At 38.2% G+C, this 19209-nt stretch overlaps 1 protein-coding gene across 6 annotated transcripts in view; it reads left to right on the top strand.

Annotated features, from left to right (window-relative positions):
- Positions 1-19209, top strand: part of DISP1 (dispatched RND transporter family member 1) — a 214670-nt gene that overhangs the window by 179215 nt on the left and 16246 nt on the right. For 5 of the 6 annotated variants that reach the window (XM_055146916.1, XM_055146915.1, XM_055146917.1 and 2 more), the window contains 5 exons: positions 6766-6795; positions 13025-13148; positions 13665-13792; positions 14860-14942; positions 16812-16909. In XM_055146916.1, coding sequence (XP_055002891.1) covers positions 6766-6795; positions 13025-13148; positions 13665-13792; positions 14860-14942; positions 16812-16909 — 463 coding nt within the window. The remainder of the gene's footprint in view (positions 1-6765; positions 6796-13024; positions 13149-13664; positions 13793-14859; positions 14943-16811; positions 16910-19209) is intronic. The other variant, XM_055146919.1, reaches the window with a different exon arrangement.

Below are 19209 nucleotides of genomic sequence, written 5' to 3'. Positions count from 1 at the left end.
GGGAGGGAGGGAGGGAGGGAGGGAGGGAGGGAGGGAGGGAGGGAGGAAGGAAGGAAGGAAGGAAGGAAGGAAGGAAGGAAGGAAGGAAGGAAGGAAGGAAGGAAGGAAGGAAGGAAGGAAGGAAGGAAGGGCTTTTACAGAGAAAGACAAGTTTGGATCAGTGGAAGAGTATGGCATGTTCTTTCAGCTCCTTTCACAGAACTTTCTGGTAAGAGATAATAAAGGTATGGTTAGAGATGGCAAGACTGTAAATCTAACAGGTTTCATGTTTGACCTGTCATTGTGGTTTGGATATTTCAAACATCTGTTTATGGTATTCATTAGTATAAAAACTTCAAAGCCATCTGATGTTTTCCCAGAAGGCATCTTTGTGGTAATCTCAATTTTCTTTTTTCAAGTGATGTTGACATTCTCTTTTTGTTGTCTCAAATTTAACATAAAATGAGGTCTTTACTCAAGCTGAAAGAAAGTAAAGAATCTATAGTTGTTTCAGTCTCTAGGGAGTAAACTAGCCATAGACCCGGAATGTCTCAATTTTTTTAAAAAATTTACTGGGAGTAAGTAGGAAGGAGAATATTTATATTTGTTACACTCCACAAAAATGTATATAGTATAATTTCTTTGCAACTGCCTAGTATAATGTATCCCAGAATTGTGACTCTAGCACCTGAAGATAACAGTCTATTAAGTTCTTATGGAAATTCAAGAGGATATGTAACTTGAAAACTGGAGATAAGCAATTAAGATTTTGTGTGAGTTATAGGCATTTTTGTACAAGGCCTTACTCCCCCTGTCTAGAAACATAAATTTTCTCTCGTCACCGAGCAATGACCTTCATCTTGGTGCTCAAATAGTATGTACTATAGCACTGTTGTCCCATGTTCACCGATTTGCTCGAGCAGACACCAGTAACATCTCCATTGTGAGATTTGTTACTATTTTTGGCATATTGAATACACCACAGGTAGCTTGCCAGGCTCTACATTGTGGTCAGGATACTCTTGGTAGCTTGCAAATCAAAAGATGTCTATGCTAATGGACAGGCCATGTTGAAAGGCCTAAAAATCATTAACTTTACACTTTTCACCACTTCACTAGATGTCATGTAAAGGATTTCCCGGGAAAACTGTCATACTGAAACCAAGAGACTACATTTGAAAATCCGAGTTTTTTTCTTTGGTGTTCTTACCCTACCCCCAAAATAAATGTTGATCATGATTTCCTCAGTAGTAACATTTTTATTTAAATCCCTGTTTGGATAAAGCATATTTCCAAGCCCTTTATGAGTTGAGTAGGATGGTCATGTGCCCCTGGGCTCTGGCTGCTAGCTCTGGGGACACTCAGCCACCCTACTAGCTCCCTGCTTGCTGCTTGGAGGCGAATTCTGCCACCTCCATTCTTCCACTCTACAAGCAATTGCTGTCTGTGCTCATCAAACTTTATGCATGCCAGCTGGGCTTATTTTTGTAATTATGTCATTTAATGAAAGTTTTTTTGAATAAATATTTATATATAGGTCATAAAAGAGAGACTTTCTCTTGAAGAAAAAACATTTTAGGCTCCCTATGTCTTTCAAAAAACTATATTAATGTAAATTGCTGTAAAAAATAATTGCTATTGATTTAAGCTGGAAAGAAGCAGTTGTAAAATATTTTAGAGAAAATAAAAATCTTAGATGTATATTGTTGATAGTTTATTCAGGGTGCTCGCAAGTATCCTAAGCCAACTAGTACTGGAAATCACAGACAGTGCAGTCCGGCATGAGAAAAAGATTGGCACAAAACACGCATTTAGGTTACAATTAAATGGCAAACGAATGCATGCATGGAGGTTTCTTAGACATTTTCATTTTTATGAACCTCTTTAAATAACTCCAAATGACTGGTTCCTGCAGCGTTCAGTAAGAATGCCTTTGCTCTAGAATTCAAAGATTTTTGAACTTTTGGCCAGAACTTCCATATTTCGGTAATTCATCAAAATGACCAAGACAAGCTGAAAGACAAGACTTGGCTCCAACTATCTGTTCTCTAGACTAATGTTCCTCAGCCTTTTTTACACCGCGGATCAGCACCTTTCCTGCATACCAGCCCACAGATCGGCAGTTAAGAACTGTGGTAGGACTCAGAAACAAAGCTCCCAGAAGAGAGCAGCATAGAACAACACGCCACAGAGATGCCTCCAGGCCCCACACAAGGCTGCCTTAACAGGAGAGGATGGGTGAGTTTCCTTCACCACCCCAGCGGAGCCCCGACAGTGGAAAACCTCTACACTCAATTGCTGCCATGTTCCAGTCGCTCTCCACAGGCTTACCCATGAGGGAATCTAATCATACTCTAAATTTTAGAATTCCTGGAGCAACCTCTCATACTCTACACCACTGACGCACCAAGAGTAGCACACAACACTGATGGGGTTTAACAAACATATTAGTAATCTCCTATACAACGGTTTAATGGCTCCAGGATGAAATACAACAATCTTCACACACTTTAAGGAAACTTTATTGGACCATTTTTAGTGGATTATTCATAACAAGCAATACAAAATTAATTGTTCCGGTTCTGCTTTGAGGGACTCCGTTTGGGATTTGGGCTGGACACATTCAAAATATGGTGATGGGAAGGTGCAACGGTAGTGGAATTGGTGCTCAAATATTAAACATAATGAATTATCGTGAACAACTTTATAAAAAATCAAAAATAAGTAAAACTTCTATTCAATGAAAGGATACATCAAACTCAGAATTATAAAATGTACATATATTAGCCTTGCCAGGCTCTGCTGTGCTGGCGGGATACTCTTGGTAGCTTGCCGGGCTCTCTGAGAGGGATGGAGGAATCGAACCTGGATCGGCCATGTGCAAGGCAAACGCCCTACCCACTGTGCTATCGTTCCAACCACTGGTGCCCACTCAAGTAAATGGATGAACAACTGGATGAGTTGGACAGTGCTACATAAAAGCTACTGTTTAAAAAAAAAAAACATTGTGGTAGATCATTGGTTTTCAGTCTTTCTGTAGCTGTCGACTGGCAGCAGTCCACAGACAAGTGGTTGAAGACCACTATTCTAGCCCTTTTAGAAAATCTGTTGTTGTTCCTTCGGCCACATCTACAGATCTACAAAGGGTGATGTTGTAGACATAAAGGGAATGAACACAGTTCAGAAAGGAGTGCCCTACAGCCGTTCACATGATGAAACCTGGAACATCTCTCATGTCAGCTGGCTGTTGGCATTGAGGGCAAGAGTCTTTCCAAGAGTCCAAGTGAATTAATGTTCGTATTAAGCATATTAAGCACACTAAGAGTCTACACAACTTCCTGAAACATGTGAAGGAAATTGATCAGACTTAAAGGAAAGCCAAAGAGAGTGACTCGGCTTTAATGAAGTGCCAGCCTGCTCCCCCAGAGAAGCACGCTATGGGAACCAGTGGCAAAGAGCCCGAGCTGCTGAAACCCAGTGTCTGGGGATCCGTGTATCAACAGAGGAGTTTTTTTTAACAAATAAAAATACCAATACTATTTTTTAAAAAAACAACAAAAAATAAATGTAGTAAAAGGGTAAAGGAGTTAGGATTGAGAGATGAGAATGGACTAAAGCATAGATACATACATACATACATACTTTATATACACAGAAATGTCTGATTTAGAGTAAATTAGACATGAAGACAGGTTTTTAGGGCTAGAGAGAAAATACAGGGGAATATAGAGAGAGCTATAGATATTTATACATATACATGTATATATGTGTGTAGCCTGGCAAGCTACCCATGGCATATTCGATATGCCAAAAACAGTAACAACAAGTCTCACAATGGAGATGTTACTGGTGCCCGCTCGAACAGATCGATGAGCAACAGGATAACAGTGACAGTAATATATGTACATATATGGATACATGTGCATGTGTGTATATGTGTGTGTGTAAGTGTAAGAAAGAGATGAACAAGCAGGCAATAAAAGTCAATTCCCCCATATTCTGACAATTCATTGACTACTGATTTCAGAGCTTTGAATTGCAGAAAAACTTTAGATGATTCTTGTTTATTAATTGAACAAACACTGATCTGACATCCATCCCCACAGACCAAACATTATAGTAGGCTGTATAGATCTGAACACAAATAGGATGAGGTCATCCCTTAGCCTCTAATTTTTTAGCTTTTACAAATGAATAATGTTTACTGAACACATATGAAAATAATACTTGTTGGTATTCTTTAGTCATTCGATGAATATTCAGTTTCATATTTATCCTTTAAGCAATAAGTACTTATATTTCGTTCTTATTAGAAATTCTGACTTTAAATTTTGTGTCTCTCAACAGAATGGATACTTCTCTTACTATAAAAGAAATTGATACTATCTAATTATCCCTGCATTGCTTTATCCCCTTGGTTTTTAAAAACAATCCCATATAGAATAGGGTGCAGCAATTAGGCATCAGGAGACTTGAATTCTCACGACGTATTCTACTTAAACCCTGAATGACCAAAGGCAAATTCAGGTCCATCTCTGAAAATGGTATTAGAATGAAAATTGAATATAATCTTTTGAGTTGTTCCATCTCCCTGAGTTTAGTGTTTTTAAATAGGTTGAGGATCGGGGCTGGAGTGATAGCACAGTGGGTAGGGCGTTTGCCTTGCACGCGGCCGACCCGGGTTCAAATCCCAGCATCCCATATGGTCCCCTGAGCACCGCCAGGGGTGATTCCTGAGTGCCTGAGCCAGGAGTGACCCCTGTGCATTGCTGGGTGTGACCCAAAAAGCAAAAAAAAAAAAAATAGGTTGAGGATCCCTTCATGGAAGCATGATATTTAGAACCTAGGCATCTTTCGTATAACCAGATTAATATGAATATGTGCATTGTAGAATGCACATCATAAAATGCAGGGTCCTTTTGTCTCGTTTATGATTATAATAGGATTAAGATTTAACTTTTTTCTATTACAGTGATAAATGTCTGTTTCTGCCCTTCAGATATATTTTAGTTTCATTTGGGGCCTTTGGTGGGTTTTATTTATTTATTTTTTTGAGATAACATTGGTCTCCATGAGTATAAATGTTTATATGTCTTAAAGGTGTAATATTATCACACCATACCTATCACCAGTGAGTGAGTGCCAAGATCCTTCAACCATTGACCAACAAACATTGTCACTCACACTCACACACACACACACACACACACTCTTGGTCCCTTGGTAACTTGAATTCTGTGATCAGTGTTTATTTTCACTGGACAATGTCCATTCCTTTGCTTTATTTCTTTATTTGTGTCATATTAGGGAGATCATCTGGTTTTTGTCTTCACCCTCTAACTTATTTCAGTTAACATGATACCCTACAAGTTCCATCCATGTTGTAACAAAAGGCAAGATTTCATCTGTTCTAACAGCCAAATTGCTTCCCATTGGTGTATTTTCCATAACTTCTTTAGGTACTCATCTGGCAGTCCCTTGGGTTGTTTCCAGACCTTAGCTATTGTAAATTGTACAGTCATGAATATAGGTGTGCTATAAAAAATAAATATATAGCTACTTTTTTAAAAAAACTCTGTGAGATGGGTAGCATTCATTCACTTTTTTTTTCCCCCAAGACTGATAAAAAAAAATCAAATCTCAAGTGGGCTGGAGCAGTAGCAGCTAGAGCACTTATGTTGCACCCACCTAAGTCTAATCCCCAGCACCACATGTGGTCCCCCAGGCACCTCCAGAATTGATCCCTAAATAGAGAGCCAGAAGTAAGCTCTAAACACCTTCATGTTTTGTTTTGTTTTGTTTTTTATTTTGGGGTCACACCCAGTGATGCTCAGGAGTTACTCCTGGCAGTGCTGGGGGGACCCTATGGGATGCCAGGGATTGAACCCGGGTCTGCCACATGCAAGGCAAACACCCTACCTGCTGTACTATCTCTCCGGCCCCAACACCGTCATGTATGATCCCCCCGACACACATACAAAACTTACATGGATGCATAGTTGGTCAGGGAAGGCCCTTATTGGATCCATTAAGGGTCTTGAGAACTGTCGTGATCATCAGCCTACACTGTGAGAAAGAATCACAATTACTTGGGAATAATGAAACAGGAGGAATAAATTTGACTTGTTCACCAATTACTAATTAAGCGCTTACAGTGTGCCAATAAGTAAGGGTGGAGATTTAACCTGGGAAGGATAACGAGAAGTTTCTTGTAGAGGGCTTTTCTATCATGATCTGAGTGGGTGTAAAGGATGAGAAGGAATAACACTAGGGAATAATAACACAGAGTGGGGACAATGATTAAACTGCAAGCCAGCACATGTTAAAATAGCATGTAGACTTAGAAATTAAGAATTGCAAGCTGAAACAGTAACTTCGCTGTCTTGAAGAAAGCATAGTCTATTTCTGGCACTAGAAGATATTGATGTCCTGGGATTCTGTTTTTGTTTTAAGTGTTGGGAGACACAGACGTGGGTTGTGAAAGAGTGAGTCAATCAGTAGGTTTGAAGAGGGCTGCGCTGTGACTGGATCAACCAGGAGTCTGTGAGGCTGGGAAAGTGCCATCTCCCGATCAGGGCCTCACGCTGTCCTCCCTGGCCTACCACATAGTCTGCATTCATCATTAAATCCAAGTGTGTTTAAAAATCTCTCAATTTGACTGTCTTTTTTAACCTTGCCGGGATCCATTCATTAAGAGAACAAGTGAAATGTCAATTACAGATTGAATCCTTTGTTTGTGTTCCTGCCTTGTTTCTGATTGGTTTTTCTTTTGCTTTTTTTTTTCAGACCCTCCAGACCTTTCAAGTTACCAAAAAGGTAAAGAATCTGGATTGTTTTCCTGTTTAGTCATAAAGCTCCTTGCATGGCTTTCCCCCTTTTTGTATTCTTCCATATTCTCCTCTTTCTGCCTTCCTCGTTCATAGAAGGAAAAAGTGGTTTCCCCTGAGTTGGCTCTTTGAGGAATCTCCAAAAGTGATTTTAATCTCAAGATTGATTTTTAGGCTTTTTTTGTGTTCAATTATTTATACTTATGTAGCTATTGTGTATTTCTTCCTGTAATGGATCAATTCTCAGTATCTTTATTTGAGAAAAGAAACTGATTTGCGTTCAAAGCACTGGGTTTCAGGTGGATTATCTGTGATTTTTCCTAAAAGTGTTCTGGCCATCTGAAGATGGAAACATTATTTTATGTGGAAATTTTTGAGTTTAATCTTTCCGATAGAAAAGTGAAATTTTACATAGAGAAGAATTCCTAGGGGAAAATGCACTAGTCTTATCAGATGTACATTGTGGTTTTAGCCGTATTGTTATGCCTAAAGAAATTCTAAGTGACCTTTGAAATTTGTTTGCTGAAAGAACTCAAATACAAAAAATTCTGAGACCCACTTCAGGAGATTTATTGTTTCTGGAGTAAAGCTGCTACATAACATAGTGTTAGCAAATTTTATGTTATTGGATTATGGTAAATTTGCATAGCATAAAATTAAATATACATAGCACAAACATTTCAGTTCTCACCATTTTTGACAGTACAGTTCTGTAGAAGAAATTACATTCACAGGGACAGCTGGAATAGAGCAGGGATCACTAAAAAAATGATGGTTGGAAGAATCGGTTGGGAGGGGAGATGTGTGCCAAAAGTAGATCAAGAACTAAACATGATAACCTCCCAGTATCAGCATTGCAAACCATAATGCCCAAAAGTAGACAGAGAATATAGGGAATATTGTCTGCCATGGAGGCAGGGGGAGTGTGGGAAAGGTGGAGGTATACTGGGGATATTGGTAGTGGGGAATGTGCACTGGTGGAGGGATGGGTGTTTAATCATTGTGTGATTGTAACTCAGACATGAAAGTTTGTAATTATATCTCATGGTAAATCAATAAAATTTTAAAAAGAAATTACATTCACAGACTTATTTCGTCTTACAAAACTGAAACTCTATTCCTATTACTTAACTGCTCCTTTTTGACACCTGGCACTCCTGACAGTCACCATCACGCTCTAAATTTGATTACTCTGACACCATGTATTAATGAAGTCATATCATTTTCATGTTTTTGCCACTGATTTTTTATTTGGGTTCACCAATATTGTAGAATGTGTCAGAATTCCCTTCTGATGTTCTGATGTTCTTCTGATGGTATGCTTATACCATATTTTATCAATTTTCCCCCAAAAAAATATAGAGATTAAAAGAGACAAAAGGAAAAAGTGGTTCAATATGTCATATGAGGAAAAGAATTTCCAATTTTCAAGAAATAGTAGAGCCTTCAGTCTTTTGTATTTAAAAAAGATTCATTTGTATTTTTTTATTATATTGTTATTTGGGAAAATGATCATTTCTTTTAGTATAGAAAATATTAATATAGTTTCACAGCCTTTCTGTTATACATGAACATAATCTTTTTTACTGTATGCACAAAATTTGGTGTATATATTCCTTTAAAAACATAATTTTTACCAGATTTATAGGTATGTTTTTGTACTTGTCTGATTTTCTGGACTAGATCCTTTTAGTTATTTGAAAATAAGATCCATGGGTATCATTTTTGTACTCCTAGAATGCCTGGATTCCTTACTATGTCATACTGAATATTGAATGAATTTATTAGTTTATAAGAATCAGAGTTCTGGACTGAAGAACTAGTACAGCCGGTTAATACACTTGATTTAACATAGTCAATCCTGGTTCAGTCTCTGAAACTTCATATGCCACCCACCTCCTGAGCTCATGAATCACCGTGAGCACAGAACCAGGAGTAAGCCCTGAATGAAGCCCCAAAGTCAAGAAAAATCTGTGTCCTTTTTCAAATTGTCCTTGTTCAGTTTTTCAACTATTCCTCTCATTTAATTGATAGTTAATGCCCCTGGAAAAATTGTGATCAATATCATTTTGAAATGTTTGAACTTAAAGGGGAAAAAAAATAAGGAAGCATTGTGAAAGGAAATAGGAAGAAACTGAAGAGATATCAAACTAGCTAAAACATCAACTACAAAAAAGGTGACCTTCAGGTGCTCTTACACTCTCCAAATCCTGGTTCTCTGCATCCAAGGGAGTAATTCCTATGTGCAGAGTCAGGAACAACCCCTGAGCACTGCCAGGTGTGGCTCAAAAACACAAAACAAAACCAAAAAAAAAAAAGATATGTCACAAGTATGTTAGTCTTATTGGACTTTAGATTATTTGAACAATTATTATCTTTTTCCAGAGCCAACCTAGTAATAAGGTGACTGAGACGCTATGAATATATGTGAGGGACTTCCCACTGGACACTCATGAAAATAGTAACTTGGACCAGTGTGCCTGGCAGCATTCCCGCTAATGAAGGCACCCATTCACCCACACATCTAAGTCACCCCATACTGCCATCTATGTGCTATTTCTGTCTTAACCTCTTTAGATGATGATGGGAACTTTTAGACACCTGTGCCCTGGCTAAAGCAAGGGACTCGCCAGGACAGCTGCTACTACTGCCTCAGGCCTCAGGGGAAACCTGCACCTTCACTGGAAAAATGACCACCTGCAGGCCAAGTGTTAGAGAGGCGGGTTGTAGTTACAGTTTTGTGGTGGTGGTGGTGGTGTTTGACGAAAGACAAGTATTATATGACATGTGGGAGAAAGCAGAGGAGAACAAGTGATCTTTTTAAACATTTATCTCATGTACATGTGGTTCATTTTTCAGAGAAAATAACAGACAGATACCTTTTCTTTAAACTTCGAGTATTTACCTTGAACCCAGGTTCACTGGAAGTGGAATTAGTAGGGGGGAAGTAGAGCAGTGAGATTTATGGGGCATTTTTAATTTCCTTTAATAACTTCTCCAATTTTCTTGCCTTATTAGATTTTTATGTTAATATCACTATCATTGTATAGGTTTTATATTGGATATGAAACTCATGTTTCCCTTGTGGTGCCCATAGCTGTGGAATGTCTTAGCTTAGATAGCAGGAAGGGCAAAAACACACTCAGCAATTTTGTGGTATGTCAGAGAAACCCTTCTCGGAGTCACGTGTACCCAGAATAGTTAGGGTTTCTCTCCATGGTGCCTTCTGTACTCAGGATGGTGAACCCGTCTCTTAAGTGTGAACAGTTGTCTCTTGGAAAGGTTAGCATGTGAAACATCTGCTGTGTGAGGAAGTGGAATTGTAAAGTGGTAAGGTTAAATGTGTTTGGGAGAAACGTGCTGAAATCACTAATGCCATAAAGTTTCCATATGTAGTCACTGCACGTATACGGCATATAGCAGGGCTGTAAAATCAAAGCCAAATGTTTTCAAAGGCAAGAAAAGCAATTATTGAATGAAGTTTCTGAGCTTGCCATGCATGTGTGTGCAGAGTTTTCAGGAACACAAAACAAAAAGTCATTATATGGGTAAATTAAACCACAGTATGAGAGCGAAGTAATTTGAGGCCCAGGGCCTTCTATTGATAACATGTTTGTAGGTAAAAATGTATAACTTCTGGTCCATTTGAAAGAAAATTGATCCATTTAAAATAAAGCATAATGAGTAATTATATAAGCCTGGGGCTACATTCATTTCAGAGTTGATATTTTAAAGATCTAAAATGTAAAGAACTCTTTAAGTCTGGGGCAGTGAACAGAAAGTCTCAAATGTGCTATTGACAAAGGATTTTATTGCTTCAAAATGGTTGCTTTCATCTAAGTTTGCATTTGGTGGAGGAGGAAATAAAGTATAGAGAATATAAGCAGTGGGTGTGTTCTAGAAATGGAAAAGTTTCTGGCCACTTGGTATTTACCTTTGAACAGCCACAATCAGTATATTGTGATTTGTATGTTTTTATTACATCCAGAGTGGTTCTTATTCCTTTTCACCGAGCATAATTTTGCCTTGAAATATTCTTAAATCCCAGATACATAATCAGATTTAAACTTGAAGTGCTATGGATCTGGGTACTTTTACCAAAAAAATTAATTGATTGCAAATATGGTTTAAGAATTTTATTCTTAAATTGAATTTGAGGAGACATATTTGTGTCTGATGTCTTATTTCTCTTGTCTTATTTCTGATGTTTTTTGTTTCTTCTTCTCTTATTTTTGATGTCTTTTGTTTCTCTTGTGTTTATAACAAGAGATGATATCACAATTATAAGAGTCTAGGCTCTACCAGATTGTCTGGGTTCCTAACTTTCTGACTTTGAACAAGTTATTGATCTGACTGTGCCTCAACTTGTCTCATTAAGTTGTGAGACTTACTTGAGAGTATCATCTATATAAAGTCTAAGAGAAATTGGTATACCTAGTAAGTGCAAGCTAGTATTCTTTATTTTCCCATGATTACTTTTTTGTTTGGTTTTATGCCACACCCAGCGGTGCTCAGGGATCACTCCTGAAGGTGCTCAGTAGACCAAAAGGGGTCCCTGGGGGTCAACCTGGATCAGGTGTGTGCAAAGCAAATGCCCTACCTGCTGTAGCATTTTTCTGGCACCATCCTATGATTATTTTTCAAAGAACAATAAAAGATACCTATGCACATGCTTCCTTCAAGGATAATTACTTTATATTTCAATTTCCTTATTAAAATTTTATGTGAAGTAAATATCCCAACAAAATCAGATCTGTGAGTTTGAGAGGTCAGAATATTAGCATCAGTAATATAGCTCATTTTCAAAATAGTATTTAAATCTATCAGTTTTATTTAAACTTCTAGCATGATTTTTGAAGAAATAACTCTTAAAAGTTGGAATAAGAAAGAATAAGAAACCGTTTTCAGATAAACCAAAAACACTCATCCCAGCAGCCACTTGAGAGAATTTGGCAAGTGACATTGTTAGTGACTTGAAGGTAATTATCTTCAAGTTGAATGTTTTCATTTTTGCTGGTAAAAATTCAAAAAACCTGATATTGACAGCATTTATTATTAATTTTAGCAAAATTTAAATTAGGCAATTTCTGTTGGGCACTTGGTGCATACCAAGATCTATAGATGTCAAGTTGTAAAGCCTGATCCAGAGTCTTTACAGAAAACAAAACACAAATCTTACACTCCTCAGTCTTGAACTATGGGAAGGATGTCAAGGAGAAAGGGTGTGATGGTAGAACTTGCTACTGAGCATTTCCAGGGTGCAGCCGAGATTAAAGATGACCTATTCGGTTGGAGAGTGAGGGGTGCATGGATGTGCGTTCAGTTATTTCATCTTATGAACTTGATATTTCATAAATTCATCATTTATCCAGAACCTTCTAAATGCCACTGCTGTGTCACTCAATAAATAAAACGAACCCTCAGTCTTTATGGAACACACAGTCTCATGGGATATGTTCACTGTCATTTACCTAGAAAAAAAAGTTACAGGCTTATGGGAAGTTTTTTATTTGATTTGGTTATTTTTAAGATTTATATTACCTGAACCTGCTTATGTTCTGAGTTCTTTTCCAGAACATGTAGACTTAGTGTATGAATAATGGGAGTGGCAGAAAATACAAAAGTTCTGGAAGAGACAGCATGGAGAGTAGATCCTCTATTGAAATCTATTTTTCTCTCTACTTCAGAAGCAAAGATTTTGGACCTTCTCTTTCCCAGACATAGATGTGAACATAAAATGTTATTTCTCAGAAAGAGATGTTACTCTGGGGGTTGGAGCGATAACACAGCAGGTAGGGCGTTTGCCTTGCACGAGGCCGGCCCGGATTTGAATCCCAGCATCCCATATGGTCCCCTGACCACCGCCAGGGGTGGTTCCTGAGTGCACAGCCAGAAGTAACCGCAGTGCATTGCCAGGTGTGACCCAAAAAGCAAAAAAAATTTAAAAAAAAGAAAGAAAGAGATGTTACTCTGTCACTAGGCTATCGCAATATGACCACAGCTGCTTGATCCCAAAAATGAAAGGAAATGACCTTGTAATTGTCAATTGTGATTACATGTAAATTCTTATCATGTCATTAGATTTTTTTTTAATTGACACATGCCTATGCTGGCTTTTAATGCAAGGATTTAGCAAATTGATCTCTTGGTAGCAAAAGGAAAACAACTGTACATTGCTTCTTCGAGTCCCTCTTTATGATTTCTCTCTACTTCTGTAGTTACGCAGCCCTCATAGCCGACTGGCCCGTGGTGGTCCTGGGCATGTGCACCGTGTTCATCGTGGTCTGTGCCTTGGTGGGAGTATTAGTGCCAGAGCTTCCCGACTTCTCCGATCCATTGCTGGTAAGGAAAACTGAACAAGAAGGATTTGTCCTCTGCTTCTTTATCACACAATCATCTCCAAAAAATAAGTATGAAAAGATACAGTGTGTTATATTGGGGGCAGTACCCTTTTCTTTTGTTAATAGTCCTCAGGAGTATAATAACAGGAATAATGATAAACTTAAACTCTTTGTAAAAACCTACAGTATATGTCATATAAACCGTCCGTTCTTTATAAAAGCAAAACTAAAATAACTATTTATTGAATGCTGAGATAAGAATTAAAAAGAGAAGCTTCAGATAAGTGTTTTCCTCTCTCTCTGGAATTGAAATCTACCATTTTGTCAGGGTGGAGAGGTGATCCTTACCGGGTCAGTCATCTTGTAGTACATTTCACCTCTGTAGTGGCTGGGAAGAATGTCTCCATTCTCTGTTGAAAGCTGTATATCACCTTGACATTGCTTTCCCAAGCTGTTATTATAACTACACTTAGCCTGAAATGAAGCACTAATGGGAATTTGTGACATTTTGCTTTAGGGTTTTGAACCAAGAGGGACTGCAATTGGCCAAAGACTGGTCACGTGGAACAACATGGTAAAAAATACAGGATACAAAGCAACATTAGCAAATTACCCCTTTAAATATGCAGATGAACAAGCTAAAAGGTAATCCTTTTTATAACTTTTAGACAAAGTATTGCCAAATGAATTCTTCTTTTAAACAATGCCTGAGCAAAAAAGACTAAGTGTAAAACTAAAACGGTGTGGCTCCAAATCTTTGCCACTTCAGAAAATTGCTCAGAGGGGTGAGGCATGTCCTTTGCATGCACAGTGCCCGACTTTGATCCCAGTACAACATACCTTCCCCCTCTCTACCTCTCCAACACTGCCAGGGGTAGCCCTAGTGGTCCCCAGCACCACCTCATTGACCTTTGAGCACCTACCCATCAGGCCTGGCACCACTGGACCAAGTAGCCCCAGGGTTTCTGAGTACAGTCAGGAACATCAGAATTTAAAATCTTTGTTATGGAATGGGCTGGACTGATAGCACAGCGGTAGGGCGTTTGCCTTTCACATGGTGGGCCTGGGTTCGATTCCTTCACCCCTCTCAGAGAGCCTGGCAAGCTACCGAGAGTATCTCGCCCGTACGGCAGAGTCTGGCAAGCTACCCATGGCATATTCGTTATGCAAAAAAACAGTAACAAATCTCATGATGGAGACGTTACTGGTGCCCGCTCGAGCAAATCGATGAGCAATGGGATGACAGTGACAGTGACAGTTCCTGGATCTGGAGCCATAGTACTGCACGTGGGTGCTTGCCTAGCACATAGGTGACCCAGGTTTGATCCCTGGCATCCCATATGATCCCCCAAGCCCTGCCAGTAATGATCCCTGAATGTAGAGTCAGGAGTAAGCCCTGAGCACAGCTGGGTATGTCCCTAAACAAACAAATTTTTATATATATATATATATATATATATATATATATATATATATATATATATATTTGTTACAGAATTTAAGTTGGTATTGTCTTTTAAGATTTTGTTGTATATATAGATGAAAATCTAGAAGTGAGAAAATTTATAATTCAGGAAACAGAATGTTGGTTGCATGTCAGCATCCTATCCTCTTGGTATCGATGCTAAATAGACCATGGCTTTGAGGATGTTTTGCTGTTATACTTTACCTTGAAAATATTAGAACCTTATTGAATTTTTGTTCCATTTCAGCCATCGAGATGATCATTTCGAAAGAGAGAAAAGAGAAGTTGACTGGAACTTCCACAAAGACAGCTTTTTCTGCGATGTTCCAAGTGAGTACTTCACAGATGAACAAAGCCCCCAGATGTCCTAGCTTGGTGGAGCTTGTACAAGATTGTCATCTAGGCCAGCACTTCTCAGCCAAGGGCCATATAGCCCTTTGTGTGCCCCAGGATATCCCCAGGGGCCCACAGGTGAAATTGCATACGTAAGAGTCACCGCACACACACGAGCCTAGGGGGCTGAATCTCGGGACAGGGGAACAAAGTCTGAAGCAGCCACTGCGGATGAAGTTTGTGAAACACTAATGTAGAGTGATAGCAGAGTGTATTTTTAGCTTAATTAACTTACAGTTTTACCTCTCTAGGTCAGGCAACTACTAACCTAAATTTATTTACCTGTGATTAAAAATTAAATAGATATAATTGGGTTTAGTCAGTTTCAAGGAAGATGTAAATCTAATAAAACTGACACTGCTGTTTCAGTTGTCTATCCTATGTAAACTGGGTCTTGGAAACTGATCAACCTGATTGGTTAAATGAGATATCCAGTGACCGGGCTGATCGGTTACATAAAACAACTAATCAGGGTTTGTTAGGATCTTCAGTATTTTTAGACCTAGCTACGTCTCACAAAGTCTTTTTTTGAACACCATTAGTAATTTTGAACACTATGTAGTAAACAGAGATAGAACCCCAGAAAGCAATGTAAGTTTCTTTTGCTAATTCTTCTCTTATGAAACTTATTAAAAAATTAACTCAGTCAGTTGCATGTTCTGGCTGTCTTAGCCAGGAAGAACATTATCAAGTCTGTAAAATACAGAATTGTTTATATTTTATTTTTATGTTTTAAAAATACCAAATATTTGTCTAATAAGTAACAGATTCTACCTTAATAAGTAATAGATTCTCCAAAATCTATCCACATAATAACTGTTTAATAAAAAAAGAATTTACTTAAGATCAGTTGTGATCATGAATTAAAAACTCATGTAATAAAGCATTTTTTTTACAAATTTGCAAGTTGATTTTCTTGTTAGCACAACTGGCAAGTTAGATAACATAAAATGAACCCATTTTGCTTTACTTAGTTCATAGTATCTTAAGGGTTTTTTTTAAAACAGCTGAGGAAACAGAAATACTGCTTATGTTTTTATTGTCTCATTTAATTTTCACAATTAATGAAGCTATTTGTTACAGTCTTCGTTTCACACATGAAAATACAAAACCCAGAAAAAATACAAAACCCTAGGATCAGCCAGCTAGGAAATGAGAGTACCTAGTTACCCCAGTCCTGATTTAGAGACCATCATACAACCTCCTGATTCAGAAATACATTTTGTATTAATATAACTTTCGACATTTTTTTTCTAGACTCTGGTGTGCCCAATAAACCATGTACCCCACCAGGATGTAAAGTGTGCCTCTGATTCTAGCCAACTGTCTTTTTTTTTAGTTGACTGTTTTTAGTGCTTTCAAATTGACGGCATGCAATCTCCTTTCCAGTTAATTGCCAAGAATATTGCCCGTGTCATCATTCTTGATATTCCCTTGTGCATCATTCTTTGGTTTTATATACCATTATGGTGATGTTTTGTGAAATTAAGAGAGAGGCACTCAATTAATTTCCTGCTGAAAGTTCTTGTGGATTGTTCTTCCTAATTATAGTCTAATCAGAAATAGATGCTATGTAGCTGCTGTGATTTTTTTTCAGATGTAGTGAGTAGACAAAGACCTTGAGCTAAGGTAATGTGATAGCACTGCTTTCCACCCTCCCCCCACCTCCCATGCCCTAGGCTTACAAAGGTAGGGATTCTCCCAGGCCAAAGAATTGTCCGTGACGTTTCCCAGTGAGTTGCTTCTGTGTGTCGTGTCGTATGAAATGAATGAAGAACTTTGCTTTTCTCTTTTTCACCTCCGCAGGTGACCGCTATTCCAGAGTAGTGTTTACTTCGGCTGGAGGAGAGACATTATGGAATTTACCTGCAATTAAATCAATGTGCAATGTAGATAATTCGAGGGTATGTAAAATAAAACTAAAAAGTTGTCAAGCACAATGAGGGTTTTTGGTTTTTTGGGTTGTTTGGGGTTTTGTTTTGTTTTGTTATTTTAAATGCCTGCTGCTGACCCTGGTGTTGGTCAAATAAAAGTACTTAGTGGCTTACCTGCAGAGGATCAAACAGCATAGCAGTAGGGCCAGCTTTGCAGTCTTTCAGATCCCGGGTGATCAAAGTGTCTGTGTTTCCCCACCTTGAAAATATCCCGTCTTTCTAAATAAAGAAGCTTCTTTGTTTCCCCCATCCTTGTTCTCTGGCCACGTTAGTCTTTTGTGTTATTTCACAGCGTATTTCCTTTCAGGGTAATAGTTAAGTTTTCCTTTCTTGTTGTTGTATTTCTCTCTCCTAATCCGGTTGCATTGTTCACTATACTCCTCCCCACTCTTCCCCCCAGGCAGTTGTCACTGTCTTAATTATGCTGTCAAAAGCTTACTCTCTCTGGCAGTAAATGGGTCTTCAGTGGGACAATCAATGGGGTTTATGACTCAAAGGAATATTTAGGGTTCTGACTGGGAAAGGGAAAAATCAAAGAGCACCAACTACAGTATCTCTGTAAATGGCCAGAATAATTCAATCCAGATGGGTCTGAACTCTGAACACCTTGCTGTTTTTTGAAGACAGAAAAGCAAGAAGACAAGTACTTTCTTTCTTGGTCTTTTCCCAGTCCAAAAAGATGTCAGCACCAGGAAATGTCAAGTCATCCTCGGGCTCAGAAGAGCTGTCATTTTCTATCTGATCTCACTAATGGGTCTGCCCAAGCACAGTCCCCCAGACAGAAGGGCACTCATTGTATCTTAGTAAAACTAACATGTAAAATCATTAACTGGGTTGTTGAAAATATAATCTCATGTCCTGCTAAGAGCAAGCGTGACAATGTAGCGTAATCACCTGTTCTGTCAACGGTTTCGCAACAGAAGAGAGGACTCTTTGAGATCAACTAGACCAGCAGTCTCATTATGTTGACATAGGTATCCTGTGAGAACTAAGGGACTTACCCAGGCCACCTAATTACTTGAGCTCAAATCTCCTAATCTTACAGCATTCTTTACTCTATGAGACAATTTATAAGTTTTAAAAATAACTTTCATTGATTGGAATATGAGGTTTTTCTGTGAGTGCCGTATTGTCTCCCTCCAACTCCAAATAAATTGATCTTAAACTGTAGTTCCTTAATCAGTGGTGAATTTTTATTTGCCCTGTTTTCTTCGTTTTATAGTTTGAAAGCTGTGACTTTTTTTCTTTTGGCCATAGAGAAAGCTAACTCTGGAAAAGTACCAAAATTTGTTTGTTATATTTGTATGCTTACTTTACATTGCTACCATGGGCTCCCATGGAATTTGGAATTTGTGTTTTAATAATGAGTTGAACAGCCCAATTTCCTTTATAATCACACTTTGAATTGAGCAGTTCTGTAACTTCTCTGCCTTTCAGACTCTGAACTGATTGGATTCCCTCCATTGCTAAATACCTGATATTTGGACATTATTGATATTTTTCAAGAAGTGTGCTAATTGGTGGGGTGACATTTCATTTAATCACCTTGAAAGTGGTGAGCATAAATCCACAATATAAACCCAGCCAATTCTAACTCTAGAGGTCTCTACCTTTACCAACTGTTTTACATTTCCATAATGCCAAAATAGCCAGCAATAACCATTTTGTTTTGTTTTACTGCTCTATTCCATCTTCCACTTAAATGAAGCAAATAGAGTCATCATAGCTCTTGTTTTGATAACTATCTTTTTTAAAGAGACAGTGATTACGAGTTCATGTTGGACTCTGAATGAACTCAAAGATACACAAGCCAGTGAGCTGTATGGTGCCCATATGGCTTTCATCATGGGAGCAGTATATTACTTCGTCATAACAATTAGCATCTATAGCTGACAAAAAACATACACTAGAATGTGGTCATTTGAATGATTAATATGATCGGGAAAATAATAAAGCTAAGAACAAGACAATAATGCAGACCCCACAGTCCTATACGTTGGCAGGTAGTGAAGGGCAAACTTGCCTCTAACCTCCCGGAAACCTGAGCCAAAGGTAGTTCATAATCAGTGAAACAAAAAAAAAAAATCATATAAATAGGACAATAGATTTATTTCTAGAAATCAAGTATCTTCTCATACTAAGGCCAGAGATGACCATCATTCATTGCCTTTATAAAATAAATGTGGTGGTGTTCCTGAGTTCTTAACAAGATGCTCACAAGAAGTTATAGTAATGAATCCTGTTTGATTGGTAAATCACAGCTCAGCAGG

This window comes from Sorex araneus, chromosome 9 (assembly GCF_027595985.1).
Source record: "Sorex araneus isolate mSorAra2 chromosome 9, mSorAra2.pri, whole genome shotgun sequence".
NCBI lineage: Eukaryota > Metazoa > Chordata > Mammalia > Eulipotyphla > Soricidae > Sorex > Sorex araneus.
Note: the sequence above shows the minus strand (reverse complement) of the source record. Positions and strands in the feature narration are given on the sequence as shown.